General features: G+C 46.7%; 1 protein-coding gene across 1 annotated transcript in view; it reads left to right on the forward strand.

The window, feature by feature from the left end:
• Naa25 (N-alpha-acetyltransferase 25, NatB auxiliary subunit) overlaps positions 1-19,634 on the forward strand; it is a 46,095-nt gene extending 26,461 nt beyond the window's left edge. The window contains exons 12-24 of the mRNA XM_021161999.3: positions 769-976; positions 1,800-1,889; positions 3,297-3,477; positions 3,992-4,091; positions 7,868-8,019; positions 8,715-8,840; positions 11,599-11,842; positions 12,237-12,360; positions 13,401-13,466; positions 14,887-14,984; positions 15,825-15,935; positions 16,427-16,573; positions 16,921-19,634. Of these exons, the coding sequence (XP_021017658.1) occupies positions 769-976; positions 1,800-1,889; positions 3,297-3,477; positions 3,992-4,091; positions 7,868-8,019; positions 8,715-8,840; positions 11,599-11,842; positions 12,237-12,360; positions 13,401-13,466; positions 14,887-14,984; positions 15,825-15,935; positions 16,427-16,573; positions 16,921-17,043 (1,770 nt within the window). The 3' untranslated portion in view covers positions 17,044-19,634. The remainder of the gene's footprint in view (positions 1-768; positions 977-1,799; positions 1,890-3,296; positions 3,478-3,991; positions 4,092-7,867; positions 8,020-8,714; positions 8,841-11,598; positions 11,843-12,236; positions 12,361-13,400; positions 13,467-14,886; positions 14,985-15,824; positions 15,936-16,426; positions 16,574-16,920) is intronic.
• The last annotated feature ends 274 nt before the right edge of the window (positions 19,635-19,908 follow it).

Raw genomic sequence — 19,908 nt, forward strand, 5'->3', positions numbered from 1 at the left:
CATGCCCAGCAGTGCTGATGTCCTGGGTGGGGGGGCACAGCTGCTCTGAGGCCTGCTCCTTCCTGTGCTGCTGATGGGCCTGTGTAACGTTGCCTTCTGAGCAGCCATGTTCAGTGAGATCTCAGTGATCAAGAGTGCTGGCTGTTCATAGAAACCCAGGGTTGATTCCTGACACCCACATGGTGTCTCACAGCTCTCTGTAACTCCAATCCTAGGGCATCTGTAGTGCTCATGGAAGCATCTCGTCTGCTCCACATAGTAGTGCACAGACAAATGAGGCCAAACACCCACCAATACCCACAATAAAATGGGTGGACAAAAAGGATTTCTCGTGGTCTAGTCTGTATAGCAGTGGATGACCTTGAACTTCTAGTTTTCTTTTTGCTTTCATGTCCCCAGGCATGTAGCATTACACGTGGTCTGCGTGAGCTAGGGGTTGAACAGCAGCTGGTAGTAGAGAATGCACAGTACAGCAGTCCTTTTTTTTTTTTAATTATTTTTAAAGACTTTATTGTATATGAGTGCTCTATCTACACATATGCCTGCATGCCAGAAGATGGCATCAGATTCCTGTATCATCATTGCAAGACACTACATGGTTGCTAGGGTTTGAACTTGGGACCTCAGGGAGAGCAGACAGTGCTCTTTAAGAGTATGTAAGGTTAAGAACCGCTGGGCCATCTCCCCAGCTCAGCAGTTCTCTCGCAGAGTCTCTCAGGTGTCCTAAGTGCGCTTGCATGGTGTGGCCTTTGTTCATCCCATCTGCAGTTCATTAACCAGCTCCTTGGAGTTGTTCCATTATCGACGCCGACAGAGGATAAGCTTGCCCTGCCGGCCGACATCCGAGGCCTGCAGCAGCATCTGTGTGTTGTGCAGCTGACACGGCTCCTTGGCTTGTACCACAGCATGGATAAGAGTCAGAAGCTGGATGTGGTCAAAGAACTGATGTTAAGGTACCAGCACGGACTGGAGTTTGGTGAGTAGCAAACGTCAGGTAGTGTTCATCGCGTGCCCCTGCTTTGTGAGTACTGCTCAGCTTTCTTAGTCCTGCTGCCGCCGCCGCCGCCGCCGCCGCCGCCGCCGCCGCCGCTGCTGCTGCTGCTGGGTGGTTTCTGCTCCTCTCGTCAGCTGGGCTAGACCATGGCTCTTAGATGAGCTCATGATTTGTGAGGATTTTCACACTTGGGAGCTGTGATCTTATATCCTCATAAAGGCTGTGTGAAGCAGAATAGTGTATACTGTAAAGGAAATGTTGAGTGCAGAAGCAGGGGCTTCAGACAGGGTTTGCTCTGCACCTAATGCTAATGCACACTGCTTGGTAGAGGCGTCTCAAGAGCACTGCTGTCCAGAACTGCTTGGCAGGGGCGGTTGGGCCCTGGTTCTTTCCCTTCACCTCAGACTTCTTTAGATCATCCTATTGTGGCTAGCATGTGTTCCTTCTCCCCTGGATTCCTGTTCCAGTTGAGTGTGGCTTCTTTTAAACCTTTGGTTTGTGTTGTCCCCCCCCACCCCCAGTCCATCTATCCACTCATCCATCCATTCACCCACCCCACCCATTCTTTCCCCCATCCATTCCCTTCTTCGCAGGGATGGAGGCCAGGTCTACATGCACACAACGGCAAGCAGTCTATGCCCATTCTGCATCCCAAGTTATTATTAAGGCTCATATTTGTCTTCAGTACTCCTGCTATTCCCACTTTCCTACTTGTCATTTTTCTTCTTTAAAAAGCAAACAAGAGCTTCCTGTAGCGGTACTTGTTGAATAACTATTAAAACCAGGTGTGTTTTTCCCCTCCCAGGGCGCTCTTGTTTGAAGACAGAGTTGCAGTTTTCAGACTATTACTGCCTGCTCGCTGTTCATGTGCTCATTGATGTATGGAGAGAAGCAGGTAGGACATCTGTGTCAGCTCCTGAGCCTGCTGGACGTGGAGGCTCACACTGTGCAGACCACGCATTGGGGCCTTAGGCCTAGCTGTCCCTGCCTTCTGATGAGTGTGACTCAATCAGCAGCTATCTGATTGGTTTTTAAATGTATTTGATTAACAACTAATCACTGTGAAACAGATCTAGGGTTAAAATAGAACCACACTGATTCAAAAGCAGATGGGCAACCCCACAGAACAAAAAAAAAAAGCCCTTTTTATTTAGCTTTAAAAAAATAGTAATAAGTGATTTTTTTAAATTGTTTTTTGAGACAGGCACTCACTTTGTAGCCATGGCTCTGAAACTTGCTCTGTAGACCAGGCTGGCCTGAAACTCAGGGATGTACCTGCCTCTGCCTCTGCCTCCTGGGGGCTAGGATTAAAGATGGGGACCACTACAGCCCAGCTTTTTACATCCCCCCCCCCTTTTTGAAGATTTACTTATTTCTCTATATGAGTGGTGTATGTGCATGTATGCATTCATGACAGAATAGCCATCAGATCCCATTACAGATGGTTGGGAGCCACCATGTGGGTGCTGGGAATTGAACTCAGGACCTGTGGAAGAGCAGCCAGTGCTCTTAACCTCTGAGTCGTCTCTCTATCCTCCAGCTTCCTTTTTTAAAATATCATTTTGTATGTTTGTGTATATATGTGTGGATACGTGTGCCGTCACTCATGAGTTACAAAGATCACCATGTGGGACCCAGGGCTCAGACTCAACTGCAGGCTTTGGTGGCCTTATGTGCTGAGCCATCTCTCTGCTCCTGATAGCAGGTTTTTTTTCTTTTAAATATCATGTGATATTTTTAGTACAGTTACATAAGGAATAAAATGATATATCTTGTATGGTCTGTCTTGTGGTTAAAGCCCTTCAGGAGGAAGGCTAGCTAGCATCCTCTTGTTCTTCAAAGTCCTTCTCTTTTCCGAATCTGAGATTCTGTGAGAATCCATGATTATCTTTCCAATATATACACATCCTGGATTACTTTTGCACAGCTCTATTTAAGCACTGATGTAACTACTCGAGGACTTTGTATTTAGGGGAATTCCTCTTTTTTTTTTTTTTTTTAAGATATATTTATTTATTATATGTAAGTACACTGTAGCTGTCTTCAGACACTCCAGAAGAGGGCATCAGATCTCATTATGGATGGTCGTGAGCCACCACGTGGTTGCTGGGATTTGAACTCGGGACCTTTGGAAGAGCAGTCGGTGTTCTTAACCACTGAGCCATTTCTCCAGCCTGGAATTCCCTCTTTTGATCCCAAGTCTGTGTCTAAAATTTTTATGCATCCAAACTCATTCATGATTCATTGTTGTTAGGAAATTCCGTGCTCTTAAAGCTGAGTGGATAATGTGTTTTGATTCTAGGTGAGGAGACTGCAGTCTGGCAGGCCCTGACTCTGCTGGAAGAAGGCTTAACCCATAGCCCATCCAATGCTCAGTTCAAATTGCTACTTGTTCGGATCTACTGCGTGCTGGGTGCATTTGAACCAGTGGTGGATCTCTACTCCAGTCTCGATGCTAAGCACATCCAGCACGACACCATTGGGTTGGTAGTATACACTCAGAGTACCGAGCAGGCAGCTTCGTCGAGCCTAGGAAGGTCACTCGTGTAGACTGTAGCAGTGCAGGGCTCCAAACACTAGCCAGAGCGCAAGGGTTTGTGTCTCCGACTGCTTTAATTAGAAGGGTCAGATGCTTTCCCCAGAGATGGTGCCGGCCATCGTGCGAGGCCTGCTTGTGCTCTTTTGCTGCGTGAATCCTTCAGACTTTCTTCTATTGCCACTGACCCAGGACTTCCTTTTGAGTCTGAGTTTGGGCTATGCTATGTAGTTATTCGAATCGAGGAAGCGAATGTCGTGATCGTTCTAGTTATTATCAGGGTGTAAAGAAAGAGCTCTCTTGATTTTCTTTTAATTTGATCCCATGAGCAGGATCCTTCTGGCAGGGGTTTTTGTTTTTGTTTTTTTTTTCGCCTACTCTCTCTTTGCCATAGTAACTTGGTGCCTAGTATTTGACAGTAGAGGGAGGTGACTGATGTTTTCTCTGTTCTTCCTCCCTAGCTATCTTCTGACCCGATATGCTGCATCCCTGGGTCAGTACGCTGCTGCCTCCCAGTCCTGTAACTTCGCACTCAGGTTTTTCCACTCCAACCAGAAAGATGTAAGTGAAACCCACTGGTATCGTGGCTTGCTGCTGACTGCCTGGTGTAGAGTGCACCGCCTAGGGTCACAACACAGAGCCCCCGGCGCCTGGCTCTTTAACTGGCAGGTGCCCATAGACCACTAGGGAGAGGTATTGAATTTGCTCAGTGCTCATGTCTATAATTGAATCCTTAGAAATGTCCGTTTCTAACGGGGCACTAACAGACTGAGACATCTCACGTCCCTCAGCTTTGCGTTTCACATGCTATCCAGGGACTTCCCAAGATTTCCAATCTTGGAGCAAGGGGCTCCAAGTTTGGGCCAATAGCAGCCCCTACTGCATTTAAGGGCCAGTTTGTTAGAGCTGCCCAGGGCGGAGTCTAAGAGGATCTGCATGTAGTCATCCCTGCTGCTCCCTGGGCCCACGTGGTTAAAGTTCTTTCAGGAATCCACATGGTCTCAGTTGATGGTCTTGCAAAACTGGAGCAACACCAGGAGCTAGTATGTAGAGACGGTGTGAGTCTTTAGAGTGGCCACTACTGCTATTCTTCTATGTGTGGCTAAGCCTCACTTCTTAGAGTTTGGCCATGCCTGGCTTAGCCAGGAGCTTCCTAGTTTCCTGGTCTCTCAGCATCCTTGAGCTTGGTGAGGAAGTTGCCATCTGTGACTCATCTTGACAAATACTCTTGAGTCTTGAGGTCTTTCCTTTAAAGTCTGTCTTCCACGTGCTTCCTGAGAGATGTGTTAAAGAATAAAGAAGCAGGGCAGACGCATGTCTGAGCAGTGTGTGTTCTGTGCCATAGGTGTGAAGCAGCTGAGGATAGCTTTGATCCTAGAGAAGGCTGGCCTCTGCCTCAGCCCACTCCATCAGCTGTCTGTCTGCTTATCCTATGGGGATTGGTAGCTGTGCAGACCTTCTCCCTGCTGACAGAGAAACCTGTGACCGCACAGCACATTCAGGAATGTGTGCTTGCCATCTCTTTCTGAGGGATTTACTAACTTAAGAACTGCTTCCTCATCTTTCATTATTCTCACTCTTCTGTATTTATAAGAAGAGGTTAAAGACATTTAATTTATTGAATACTCTTAAAATTTGAGACAGTGTCTTGCAATGTAGGTGAGGCTAGCCCCAAGTGCTGTCTTCTTGCCTGGCCTCAGAGGAGTCAATGTTTTGCTATGTTGCCTGTGGCAGGAATCACTAATGTAGTTAAATGTACATGATGCTGAGCCTGATAAATTACCAGTTTACTAGTCAGGGAATAATAATCCTCTCCTTGAGTTTAACTGGGGCTACTTTAACCATTCTCAAGTAGACCATCTGTAAGGACCAGAGGCAGTGCTGATACCCATAGCTATAGTAAGGAAATGGAGCCCTGCGCCTGTTGGGGTAGCTCTCTGTAAAGCCCAAGCATAGTCTTCTGCAACCTTCACTTGTTCTGGGGGTCCCCAGATGCTTTTTCCCTTGGGCTACTAATTTATTTCCCTTCCTAATTAGTTCTTTAACAAAGCACTTCTTAAATAGGCAATCTGCTGTTGTTAGGGGTTCAAAGTTACCCTTGGATGGTCCTGCTGTCTTGTTAGGTGTCACTGTTAGGTCTTACCATTGCCAAAAGTCAGGTAGTTTTAAATGCTCCCTTTTGGGGGACAGAGACATAGGGCAGTGGTTAAGAGCATACTGGGTTTGCAGAGGGCCTGAATCTACGTCTGGTGGATCGTGACCATTTGTACCTCCAGGTCCAGGGGATCCACCCAAACATACATTGGATAAATACAAATAATAAGGATATTTTAAATTTTTTTCTTTGAAATCTCTATTTTAGATATTCATATTGGCCATCATTTAAGGTCTGATACCTATGTGTTTTGCTAATTTTCATAGCACTCAGGGTTCATTTTTAGGGATTCTTCTGGTGTCTGACCGGGAGTAGGTGTGGATGCATGCTCTGGTCAGCAGTCTTTAGAGTGCCTATGGCCGCTTGTTTGGCTGTGTCCCATGAGGTGCCAGGCTTCAGCAGGGATGTTCTCAGCCTCCTGCTACTGCTCCCTGGGCCCTTGACTAGCCCTGCAGAGCCACTATAATGTGGCATTTGAAGAGGACTATCTCAGGCAGATGCACAAAAACTGCAGCCACTCCTGGTGTGTTGAGACTGTAGTTTTCTTCTGGTTTTCCCTTGTTTCTGTCATGTAAAAGCTGTTGTCTGTTTTCTCAAGTGAAGTTCTGTGGACTGCTCAGACACTGAGCTCCCACTTGAGGGAAGGCTTGTCTCATGTTGGAACTGCAGTCTGCCCAGAACCACCCAAGTCTTGTTTGCATCCTGGCTAGCTGGAAGTGTTTCCAAGCTGTAAGCTCCCATTACAAGGGTTGGCAGTTAGCCCTGCTGTGTCTTCTAAGTTGGGGACTATAGGAGAGAAGTCTGACTAAGTGTGGGCCTCTTGATGAGGCATGCCAGTGTCCTCAGTCAAGCTGGCAGTCAGTCCTACACCCGCAGGATCACACATAATCTTTTTAATTTTCTTGTGTCCGTCCGTCTTTAATCTCTCCAGATACTGCAGGCAAACAGCTGACCGAGGTGTCCCCTGGGGGTTTAAAAGCCGCATCGAATGCAGTTGACTTAGCGCCTGTGGCGCAGCCCCACGGCTTGAAATGAACCCTGCGAGGCTGTGTATCAGAGGGTATGTTGTTGACTATTGGCCTATTTTTCTCCTGGGCAAATTACTCAGGCATAGTGGAAATGGGGGCAGAGCAAGAAACAAAAACTAGGCAAAAACTAGCTTTTCTAGTAAGTGTCTTTTGTGCAGACATCAGCGTTCAGCTAAATACTTACTTCCCTTGGCCCAAAGGGGTGATCTATCTTCTGATCCTAGTGGCCTGGGCCCACTCTGAAATGTTCTTCCCTGAGATTTGCTTGTGTTGTGCCAGGACTTTGTGTAGAACTCTCTATCTTGGCTCTGCTCTGCAGCATCTCATCCGATAATTTTAATCTGAGTCACAGTACACTTGGGAGCGCTCCCTTCACTTGCTTGTCTGGGGCAACTGAGCAGTTTGTGTGCTCAGGAAACTTGGTTCTTGATGGCTTCCTCAGCGTTCATTATGACAGTCCTATTGGTGTCTTGTTTGGTGTGTTCTGTCCTGCTGCAAGGCTCATCCATCACCTTGTGTCTGGTACCCACCTAGGAGCAGTGTCTTTCTGAAGGAGAGTGGTTTCATTTTGGGTGGGCTATGGTCGTGTGAGTATGGCATCCTTAGAATCTTTGAATATAGCACAGTTTGTCTTAGACACAGACTAAACGGTGTAAGATTCCTGTTGGAATGACATTTGCCAAAGTCTTGGCTGTTGTGATAGAAGATCCTCTAGGTCTTGAAAGACATGACTGCTAAGTCAGGACTGGAGATAGTAACGGCTGCCTCAGGGCTAGCTGTGTAGTAAAGGAGACATTGACTCCGCTGCAAGATTAAAGACAAGGGCCGGGAGTGATGGCGCACGCCTTTAATCCCAGCACTCGGCAGGCAGAGGCAGGCGAATTTCTGAGTTCGAGGTCAGCCTGGTGTACAGAGTGAGTTCCAGGACAGCCAGGGCTATACAGAGAAACCCTGTCTCGAAAAAATCAAAAAAAAAAAGATTAAAGAGAAGGAATGTTCCCCATACCTGGGACCACTCTGTGGCCCAGACCTCCAGAGACTGACTAGGCCAGCCTTGCTTCTAGTTTGAATGGTTAGCTTGCTGGCAAGTGGTGCTTGCTTACATTGCCTGACCAAGGGAGTATTTATACCAAGGTGATGTCTTTCCTCCTCAGACCTCAGAATACATTATTCAAGCTTACAAATATGGTGCATTTGAGAAGATCCCAGAGTTTATCGCTTTTAGGAACAGGCTGAATAATTCTCTCCACTTTGCACAAGTACGCACTGAGCGGATGCTGTTAGACCTTCTACTTGAAGCAAACATGTGAGTACCTGATGGGAGGCAAGGATGGACTGAGGGGCCAGACCTAATATTCATGGCTGTCAGTAGCACGGTTAAGGGAAAAGGGAGGACAGGAAGACAGGGGAGATACAGAGCCTTGACCCTGTTGTAGAGAATGCTGGAGGGCTCTGGCTCAGATCCAGTAGGAAAAAGGTCTGCCCTGGGGACCAATCCGGCTGCTTACCCACTCTATCCTGCTGGTTTTCACTTGCTATGTAGTGAGATGCCATGACTTGTCTTGGTTCCATTTGCCCTCATTTGAGACCATGTTTTCTAAAGTAAATCCTTTCTCTCGTTCCAGGAAAAGAAAGTCCTGCCTAATGTTTTCATGACTATATTATTATAAAAATAAAACTTTAGTACAGGGGAAGACAGCTCAGTGTGTAAAGCACTTTGGTGAGGGTGTGAGTTCTGATCCCCAACATCCATGTGTAAATCAGGCATGGTAGTGCATGCCTGCAGCCTGGTGCTCACAGGAGGTTCTCTGGGGCTCACTGGCCAGCCAGCCGAGCCACATGGTGAGGTCCAGGTTCAGGGAGAAACCTGTCTCAAAACACAAGGTAGATAGAGACAGAGGAGAACACCTGGTGTAGACCTCTGGTCTCTCTAGGTATACATAGTCTTGCACTTATCTCTCCTCCCTGCCCCCAAGTCTAAGCAAACCTTCTGTATTACAGATCAATTAGCTTGGCAGAAAGTATCAAATCAATGAATCTGAGGCCAGAGGAAGATGATGTTCCATGGGAAGATTTGCGAGACAACAGAGACTTGGATGTTTTCTTCAGTTGGGATCCAAAAGACAGGTAAGAGGAACTCAGCAGTGAACAGTCAAACGGTGAATCCAAAATGTTAGGAAGATTCCTTTATACACAAACATGTGTTCACCGTTGGAATCAGAGAGCAGGGACACAGCCCATCCCTCTCTGTGCTGGACTGCCAAGCTGGGTCTGTCCTTGGCGTGCTGTATGAGCTCTAAGTGGAGGGAGACAAGCTTCACCAAGATGCAGTCCTTAGGCTCTGGAGAGGAAGGCGAGACATCTTCAGTGATTTTGGCTTTCCTAACATCTCAACCTTGCATATATAAATGCTTTTAATCTCTGTTAGTTTTGAAAGGGTTATGGCAAATTGACAAATTGGTGTCTGTGTCTGCATATATGTGGTGTGTGAATATATGTATGTATACATAAGTACAAATTTATTATTGTTTTTTGAGCAATACAGAAGATAAGTATATTAGCCAGGTATGGTTGTTGCCTGGAGGCAGAGGCAGGCCAGAACTCTGAGGCCAGGGCAGTCAGGACAGCCAGGGCAGTCAGGACAGCCAGGGCTACACAGTGTGATCTCATTTCAGGAAACAAAAAGGTAAAAATACTTAACAACTGATGTCTTATTCTAAGCCACATGCAGACATGAATAGCCCAGGCACGACACACTGACAGACATGCCATGTGCTGCCGTTCTGCCCTCTTTGCATCATGTAGTTGAGCCAGGCCTCTGCGTGGCCTGTTTCCCGAGTATGTTTTAGCAGCAGTTTTGTTTAAAACTTTCCTCAGAGCCTGGCATGTTGATGCCCACCAGTGATCCCAGCACTTTTGAGAGTTGAGGCAGGTGGATCGGGAGTTCAAAAACATTCTCAGCTACACAGCAAGTTCAAGGCCTGTGTTATAAGAGGCCCAGTGTCAGTGAGAGAAAACCAAACTTTCTGGGACGGTTCTGTCATTTTTTGGAAGCAGCTCATCAGCCACTGCGAGAGCTGCCTCCGCTTTGCTCTTTCCCACCTGCTCGGGCAGCCTGCAGATTGTTATCCTCTAGAGTGGCCTCTGGTCACACAGATGAGAAGCACAGTCTTCAGAAGAGTCAGAGGGACCAACAGCTCAGTGGGGCAGTGGGGGAAGGGCTCGCCATTAACCCGAGTTCAGTTCTTGAGATCTTCCTGATGGAAGGCCTCCATAACCTACAAACACAAAATAAAGAAGTTTTCATTTTAACACTGCTCTCTCCAGTTCAAGAATGGAAATTAAAAGGACTCCTGGCCACAGACTTTCTGACCAGGCTGAGACGGTGTCTGCTAGTTGTGGAACCTGATACAGTGTCACTCTGCTATGTTAGAGTCCAGGACTTGGGAGGCAGAGATGCAGATGGGTCAGGAGTTCAAGGTCATCTTTTATAGCAAATTTGGGCCATCTTGGGCTATATGGCCGTCTCAGTTTCCTCGTTTGGATTGACGTTCTCGGGGTAACTAGGAACTACGCAGGTGAGGCTCTAACTACAGCTTCTCTTCTAGCAGAGATGAAGGGATGGCTGCGGGCAGCAAGGCTCTGTAGGGATTGGTTACTGCCTTGTATTTAGGTGACGTGTAAAATTTATAGCCTTCTAGAGGGGGGGTTAAAATTCAACCTGTCTGCCTAGGAAGTTAGGGCACAAACATGTAAGACCTGTGTATGAGGGCTTTGCACACACTGATTTGTAGCTTATCAAAATTACACTGAGTAAGCTGGCAGAAAGACCTGCAAGGCAGTGTGTAGTTGCTATACTGCACCACTACAGCTCATCCCAACCAAGAGTATGTGGAGGGCCAGGGAAAGTCTGGGGCGCTGGTTTCTCTTCCCTCCATCCAGGAGCAGAAGCAGTAGTCAGGAGGAAAGGGTGATATTGCGCAGTGTGTGCTGTTTCTGCCAGGGCAACTGGGTGACGAGGGTACAAGGTGTTTAGCAGGCGGCTCTGTCACCAGTACTAATGATGTGTTCTCACGGCTAACCGTGCAATGGTCCTTCTGCAGCACACTGCAGCATTTATTTATCACTAAAGAAATGTGGCAGCCGGGCGGTGGTGGCGCACGCCTTTAATCCCAGCACTTGGGAGGCAGAGGCAGGCGGATTTCTGAGTTCGAGGCCAGCCTGGTCTACAAAGTGAGTTCCAGGATAGCCAGGACTATACAGAGAAACCCTGTCTCGAAAAACCAAAAAAAAAAAAAAAAAAAAGAAATGTGGCTCACAGTTAAGACAGGTCGGCCCGGTGCCATCCGTTCCTTTCTCAAGAAGAGAGAGGCCACTGGATCTAAAGAGACTGTGCCTCAAAAAGAGATGGTGCAAGTGTTGCCACCAATTTAGGATTTTGTGTATTTTTTGTTTCTACTTGGAATTGAGCCCACGCCTTACAAAGGGTGAAGGTGTCCTGTGCCATTGAGCTGAGCCCCAGTGCAGTCCTGCGCTCGTATACTTGTATATGGAGAGATCTGAGGCTCTGTGGGAGCCTGTGGACTCCTGCGTGTTTGAGTAACTTGGCACTTTTACCACCTACCCCGATTGTCTGGCGTCTGAACTTTTTGTATCATTCATGTTTTAATCCTCAGAGCACACATTCCTCGTGGGGAAAGGACCTCTACAGGCTGCCGTGCACAGCCTTTTGTTGTGAGGCAGGTGGTAATCAGAGGCTTGCACTGAGCCCCAGGTGAAGGCAGAAACTGTACTGAGGTATCCTGATAGGGGGAAACCAAAGGCTCAAAGCTTTGGAGGCAGCAGGCTGAGTAAAATGGACGGTCTGGGGATGTTTCTGTTTAAGGAATGTTTCTGAAGAGCATAAGAAACTCTCCTTGGAGGAGGAGACCATGTGGTTAAGAATTCGCTCCTTAACGTTGAGGCTGATCAGTGGACTTCCAAGTCTTACCCACCCTGTGGAGCCCAAGAACTCAGAGAAGATGTCAGAGAACGGTGTGTCCTCCCGGATCGACATCCTTCGTTTGCTCCTCCAACAGCTAGAGGTGGCCGTGGAGATGGGGAAGCGGTTTATTGAGAAGGAAATTCAGGTATTATCAATAAGTATTTGCTGTTGGAGGCGCAATAATTATCCCACCAACTGTGGGTGTAACAGAGAAGGAGGGATGGACAGTCTTGGTTGGGTATTGCTCTGTCTAAACCCATTCGTCAGGAAAAGCTAAACAGCAGCTGTTGGAGGGCTTTTTCTTTCCCTTTTTTCCCTTTGAGATGGGTTCTTGGTGTATAGTTCTGGATGGCCTTAAATTTGAAGTCTTCCTGCCTCAGTGTTGGGACCACGGGAACACACCACCCTGCTCCACTAATACATATGGCCTTTTCCTTGGTACTATGGGAGTCAGTTGCTGGCTTCCTGATGGATGGATTTCTGTTTTATTCAGCACTTATAAGCCCTGTTTCATACTTTGGTTTTCTGTCTTTTTCCAGTACCCCTTCCTTGGGCCTGTTCCTACCAGGATGAGCAGGTTCTTCAGTTCTGGCTGCTGTCAGTGCCAGGTCCAGTCCTTCCATCTGGTCAGTGACGTGTATGAGCTTGACACCAGTGGCTTAGGTAAGTATGCATGCAGGGGCCCGTGTTTACTGGACCTTTATGATTAAGAATGTAGTAAGTGCCAGAAATGCTAAACGCTAAACTTACGGGGAACCAGACAGACTCATATGTTGAGCCCCAGCTGCATTCCTGCATGCTGATGGATCTGCAGTTCAGGCAGCATAACTGGCAAGTCCTGCTGGAGAGCCTGAGACAGTCTGTGTCCAGAGCAGCAGCCAGTGTCCCTCCTCCATTGACAGCTCTGCCTTTCTGCCTCTGTGTCTTTCAATCGTGGGATTAAATGTGTGCATCTCAGGGAAAAGGCCCTGCTATGACTACTTGTTAGAATTGAGTTAACTGTTGCACCTTTTCAGATTCTTACTACTTCAATTTATTTTATTTTAGTATGTGTATGGCTATTTTGCCTGTGTGCATTTCTATGCATAATGTGCATGTCTGGAGCCCTCTGGGCCAGAGTAGGGAGGGTCATATCCTCTAGACTGGAGTTATAGTTGTGAGTCACCTTGAGGGTAATAGGAATTGAACCTGGTTCTTCTACCACAGCAGCCAGTACTGAGTTCTCTCTCCAGCACCAACTTTTTGGGGTGTGTGTGTGTGTGTGTCTCGGGGTGTGCAGGGGAGGGCAGGTGCCTATGGAGACCAGAGTTGTCAGCTGGGTTGGAGTTGGGGATCCAGGCCATTATGAACATCCTGAAATGTGTGCTGGGAATATGCCGAGCTATCTCTCCGGGCTTGCTGCTGTAGGTATTTGTCATTTGTGTGTTTGCTTACTTAGTCTGTGTGTACCACAGCACTCACTCTCCTTTTACCAACAACTGGATCTGGGGGATCAAACTCGGCTTTGGTGACAGTGGCTTTCCCAGCCCACAGGTTTTTTTCAGCATAGCTTGTGGGCTGGGCTCGAACTCAGTCTGGTTGCCGAAGTGTGCTGGGCGCTGGGATCACAACTCTATGCAATCATGCCTAGTTTGTTGCTTTTTCTTTAAAAAACAAAACAAAAAATTCCCAACCCAATGTTGATTGCTTGTTTTTCATTTCAGAGGGTACAGTGGATATCCAGGAGCGAATAGAAAGTGGTCTTACGTCTTTACTAGAGCTATTGAAAGGTGAGTTTTTATTGTCGATTCCTGAATTGTGCTTGTGTGTCTGACAGGAGCTCAGGGTATATAAATATATATGGAAGGGTTTGGAAATAATAAGCTTTTCTTTTTAATTTTAAAAATTATTTTTTCATCTTTAAAGTTAAAGGTAGTTGTTTTTGTGTGTAGATGGTCTTCATGTATGTTCCAGACTTAGCTCACACGTCCTGTGCAGCCCAGGTGCTTGTGGCCTGATGACCCTCCTCCTTTACCCTAGCATTACAGGCATGCAACAGCATTGTGCCTGAGAGTTAAACTTAGTACAGCAGGACTTGGAAATGAGCATAAATGGGATGGTAGTGGGTGTGAGCTTCCGTGGACTCAGTTGGCCAGTCTTAACAGTATGAAGTGAATAGTCTCAGTTGACATGGGCGAGCGTGTTTGTGGAGGTGAGAGAGGTGGGTGTGTGGGAGGGTGTCATGAATGTGCAGAGGCTGGAGATTGAATGTACCTCTTACCTCGCTCCACCTTATTCTCCGACCCGGCGCGAGGCGACTCACTGAACCCGCAGTGCATTGGTCTGACTAGTCTAGTGCTGGCCCAGAGACTCTGCTGTGCCTCACGTTCATGTGGCTGCTGGTGATCCCAGCACTTCATTAACCAGGCCCTCTTTCCAGCCCCATGCAGATGCTCTCCTCTGGTGGTCTTCTGAGCCTTTTAGGTCACAGTGGCACAGGGCTGCTAAACCACCCAGTCTGTAGTTATGATAGCCTGTACTTCAGATCTCTTAGCTGATGGCTAGCATGCTTTTTTTGTGGGTTTTTTTTTTTTTTTTTTTTTTTTTTTTTGGTTTTTTGGTTTTCCAGACAGGGTTTCTCTGTGTAGCCTTGGCTGTCCTGGAACTCACTCTGTAGACCAGGCTGGCCTCGAACTCAGAAATCCGCCTGCCTCTGCTTCCCAAGTGCTGGGATTAAAGGCGTGCGCCACCACTGCCCGGCTATAATTTTTAAGACTACTTTTCATATTTTGTCGACTATAGCACGTTAATTGTTAAGACTAGTTACTTTATATGCCTTGACGCTTTGTGTGAGGGAAGTTTTATCTTTTGTTTTCTGATGGTTCTGAGGACGGTGTCTGAAACTGAGAGCAGGCCAGGCAAGCACTGGTGCTCAGCTCCACTCCTATTCACTGGAGCTTTAATTTGTTTGGTTTTTTTGTTGTTTTTGTTTTGAGATGGAGGTCCCATTTTGTAGCTCTAGGCAGCTTGGAACTTAGTATGTAGACCAGGCTGGCCTCAAACTTACAGATCTTCCACGCCTCTGACTTCCAGTGCTACCAGGCAGACCTGGCTTGAATTAAGTTTTTATGTTAGTTATTTTAGATTCTACATTCTAAAAGCATCAAAACTTACAGAGAATAATAGCATAAAACCTTTTCTCCCCCTCAGGTGTCTTCAGCACATGTAAAGGTGACCTCTTAGAAGTTACAGATGGCAATGTGAAGACCCAGCCTGCAGTCCTAGAGAATCTGGTCTTCTTCGTTGAGGTGTGTCTTCCTCCTGCTGAGGGCCTGGCTTGTTGCCTCTTCTCCGCAGCAGAGCATGGGCTTTACACCTGCAGCTTGTCACTGATTGTTTAGGACACTAGATGCCATTTTTGTCATTTTTGAAAGTGTTAGTTCGTGTGTAATCGAGACTGGCCTTGAACTCTGGACTCAGCTGCAGCCTCCTAGGAGTCATGGGCATATGCCAGCACCCTGACAGCAGCAGGACTCTTGATTTTAGTCAGATTCTTTCTGTTGTTGTTTAGATTTATGTGTATATTGTGTTCCTGTGTGAGTTCGTGTCTACCTTGCATACAAGTACCTGCAGAAGGCCAGAGCTGCCATGTGGGTGCTGGGCACTGAACCTAGGTCTTCTGTAAGAGCAGACAGCCCTCTTCAGTGCAGAGTGTTCCCCCAGCCAGTGGTGTTGAGTAGTCAATGAGCACACACATACCGTACCACAGTGTGGGATAGGAGCCAGCTGGATGCTCAGGACACACAGCCACTAACTGCTTTGTGGAGAGCTCCCACATGCTGGGATGTGGGCTTTCCACTTAGCAAAGGGACACACATATCCTCCCTCTCCTTAGGGAAGGGAAGGAAATGGAGACTAGCAGAGGGAGAGCCAGGAGGAAGGACAATGCGGTCAGCTGTTAGAGCAGCAAACTGGGACAGATGCATAGGGGATACCTTCCAAGGAAGAAGTGTTTGTGCTTGCGCATAGTCACAGCTGCCATCCTGGTTGGCTTATCCCTTTCCATGGTCACTGGTTGGCGTCTCTGGCTGTTGTGCAGATGCCTTAGTGTACCTTGTGCTGATGACCTTGCAAACTTCCTCTTTCAGACTGTTTCTGTCGTCCTTTGGGTGTCCAGTTACTGTGAAAGTGTCTTGCGACCCTACAAATTAAATATCCAGAAAAAGAAAAAGAAGAAAAAAGAAATGAGCATCATTATGGTAATGACAAAGAGCAGCCGACCGCCTGACCCGGCCCGATTGCCTTGCCTTCCCCTGTTCCCTACACATTCTTAGAGCTGTCAGGTCTCTGAGGCACATTTGCTGCAGCCTTTCCTTTAAGGGCTGTGCTGTGTTGCCTGGGCTTGTCCTGACTCTTGATCCTCGGCCTCCCCAGTAACTGGGACACAAGTATGTGTTGGTTTTAAGACAGTCTCACTATGTAAGGCAGCTGTCTCTCAACTTACATTGTCCCTGCCACCGCTTCCCAGGTTCATCCTTACAGTAACATGAAGATCCTTCCCTAGGTCCACTGAAAGAACAGTGCAGTGTGTCCCAGGAGCTAAGTTAGCAGCTAATGGGTTTCTCCAAAGTGTATCCATTCATCCCTGTGCTCACAGCATCAGACACTGAATGCTAGGAAGTTATCATACCATGCTAGAAAAATGGGTTGTTTGGGAAGCTGATAACAGCTTTGTCATCTTCTTCCCCAGCCTCCAATCTTCACCAGTTTCCAAGACTACGTTACTGGACTTGAGACTGTAATTTCCAATGCTGTGGATCACATTAAAGGACTTGAAGCCCATCTAATTGCACTTAGACTTGAGGAGCTCACGTTAGAGGAGACCTGTATCTCTACGGTAAGAGATGGATGGTGGCAGGCAGCGAGGATTGTGCACAGGTGGAAACTTTCTCCTGAGGGTCAGCTAATGCCCAGTTCATCACAGATTTATTTCACTTATACCCAGCTTGTCATAAAATAGCTCTGTGTCTGAGCTACTTGGGAAGACTCACATTTTTCTTGGTCTGGGGTACACACCTGTTGATCACAGCCTGTGCCATGTGTGCCTTACATGAGTCACTTGATGCCAGAAATGGCTTTCCCCTTCCATAATCTTTATGAACTGAAAATGCCATTGGTGGTGTGCGTGAGGTCACTATAAACTGAGCGACTGATTTTTGAGCAGACTACTTGTTTGTTTTGTAGGAAGAAAGAAAATTTTCAAGGACTGTGCAGGGGAAAGTCCAGAGCAGTTACCTGCACTCACTTCTGGAGACGGGGGAGCTGCTGAGAAAAAGACTTGAGACTACAAAGAAACTAAAAATTTAAGGAATTCTGAACCATAGGCACCGAAGGTTCCGCAGCAGAAGATGACAGCACCTTCCCCAGCAAACACAACATCTGGCTGGCATTGTTCCAATCCAGAACTTCCTCACAATGCATGAAGGACTTTGGTCGTGAATTAATTTTTGAGGTATTAAATATATACAACAAATTAAATTATTGTATATAAACCAGAAGCAGGACCCTCATCTGGGTTTACCACTCTTTATACCTGTCCATACATACAGGACAGCAACAAGAGCACCCCACCTCACTCCCAGCACCAGGAATGGCTGGGGCGGTCATTTCTATACAAGCAGCAATAGAGAATAAGTATAGCATCGACCTCAGAGCAGGTGGGCTGCTTTGTCATCATGCAGTGGGAGTTTGGGTTGGGTACTGTAGCCGTATGAGGCAAAAGCAGGTGTAGGAGACCCGGGAGCCGGACCCTTCCCTTAGTGGCAGGTTCCTTGTGCCGTCCCACAGAACCGGGATGGGCCCACAGAGGCTCAAGGGAGATGTGGCTGAGTTCGTGCCACCACAGGGCACCGCACATGACACAGGTGCTCAGTTTTGGCTTCATAGTCCCAGCAGCCAAGACATCCCCAGCCCCACTCCTGGGAGAGCTCAGCCTTAGGGCAGTGAGGAAGTCTGAGTTCTGCCCACTTTGAGGAGGAAATCTGAGCACAGCCCACCGTGAGCTTCGTAAGCTGCTGAGACTGAGCCCCGCTGCTCTTCTGGGAAAGGTGGAAGAGCTGTTGGAAGAGGTTGTACATGGTGTGTGCAGGCGAGTCTGATATTTGTGTCGTCGTTGTTAAGTCACATTGTGCAGCCGATTCATGAGTCACACACAGATACGCATATGCATAAATATGCTTGGAAACAGATTTACTACTCTAGTGCTTTTAACGGGGGAGCTTTGGGACGGAAGGAATTGTATATGGGTTTAACCTAGGTTTTAAGTTTTAGGTTGAAAAAGGTATGTTTTATAATGGGCCTGATGTTTGTGTTTTGTTGACACTTAAGAACTGCATCAGGTGTATTCATGTTGTTCACCTAAGGTTGGTGGTCTGGTCCCTAAGCCTCCAGCTTAAGAGGCTGGTCTGCAAGAAGATGAAATTGCTCTTGATTATGTCATGCCGAGCTCCGACAGCGCTTTCATGACTGTTTTGTGTCTGAATCTCCTCTCTCACTTCTGTTCTTGTTCCCTGTCACTTTATTCCTGAGTGTAACTGTAAGGTGAAAGATGACTTGGTGAGGATTGGTCTTTGTGCTCCAGCACAGCATTGCATCCTTTATCGTGACTGTCTGGGATTCACAAGGCAGCATAGTGGTTAACTAATTTACTTGTAAGGAAATGTGTGCAAACTACTTTCTTACCTGTAGGATGTGCTGGAGCCTACACCATGGTTGCATCAGAGTATCACGTGCTCCATCCCCAAAGAAAGGGCCTTTTTGAATAAGATGGGTTGAAGACCCTGATTTTGACTTGCCTCGAACACCACCTTGTGGTACTGTTCTGTAGTTGTGGCCTGTTTCCCATGGGACTGGGTGGGCATTTGCTTGCACTGCCCTGGCTCCTGGAATAATGTTTCTTGGGATATTCAAATTGTGCTGTGTGTTCACGGTCACACATGCTCTAAATCAAGCTCTGTCAGCTGACCATGGTCCGTATGGACTGCATGGGCTGGCTATGACCCTCAGGCATAGCTCCTTCCTCTAATGGTCTATCCTGTCAGTCTCCTGCTCTAACATGTAGGGCCTCCACTGGTCTTGTTGACGAATAATGTCATGTTGGGGTTACACTTCCTCTGTTACTTGCTGATTTTCTTACTAAATGTAGCATTTCAATCAGATCTAATTCTTACATTTTGAGATAACTGTAAAAAGAGTGAAATTATGAAATGGCCACTATCTTTTATCCGTTTATTCTTTTGGAAGCTGTCATGCACTATACATTGTGTACAGTTAAAGTATATATATATATCTATATTCTTACTGAGTGAACGCCTCCTCTCCCCACGCCTGTATGTCACTAGCATCTAAGGAGAGTGCTCAAGGCCCAGTGCTGCTGCTGCTGCTGCTGCTGCTGCTGTGGTTTATATGGGTTTTGTTCTGTTTTGTTTTTGTGTGGTAAATTGATATTTAAAAAACAACAAAAACCACGACTACTGTTTACAGACTGAAAAAAAAAATCACTGCTTTTTATACTACTGAGATCCTAAGTCAAGACTTTGCAAAGCAGGAATGGTCGGTTACTACTTTGCTGTGGGCGGACGGTCCTCTGTAGTCTCCACATGATGGAGAGTGCACAAACCTAGGTGTGCTGCCGCCGACTTTGTATATTTTCATAATCTTAACTGTTCGAAATTGCATTATATTTTGCAGTCACCACATTCAAACTGTATATGTCTTTCATTTCAACTTTTTCAATACAAAAAGGGGTTCAATTTATCTGCAGGTTTGTTGAGACTCTTCCTACTTTTTTATGTGATTTATTGGTATGGGAATTCTGCTCTTGAGAACTAAGTGCAGGCAGGAAATCAGCTTTAACTGGACAGGCTAATTTACATAAATGTTTTTATTTTAAGTTGGCACTTTTTCCTGTTTCGTTTTTGTTCAGTCTTAAAAGTTAGAGCTTCCAAAACAGTGTACCTCATCTCAGTTCTGTACTAGTAGCCCTAAATATGGGCTAGCATGGGGCACTCCTGTAGATTCAGCTTTAAAGAGGTGGAGGCAAGAGGATCAGGTCAGAACCATGCTCAGCTACTAGACACTGATTAAAACAAATAAATGAAAATAAACAAACCCCAAAAGATTAAAGGTCAGAACATAACAGATGTTGCACACTCCCATTATTAACTAACGGGT

This window comes from Mus caroli, unplaced genomic scaffold (genome assembly GCF_978045245.1).
Source record: "Mus caroli unplaced genomic scaffold, Mus_caroli_1 scaffold_4, whole genome shotgun sequence".
In the NCBI taxonomy this organism is placed as follows: Eukaryota; Metazoa; Chordata; class Mammalia; order Rodentia; family Muridae; genus Mus; species Mus caroli.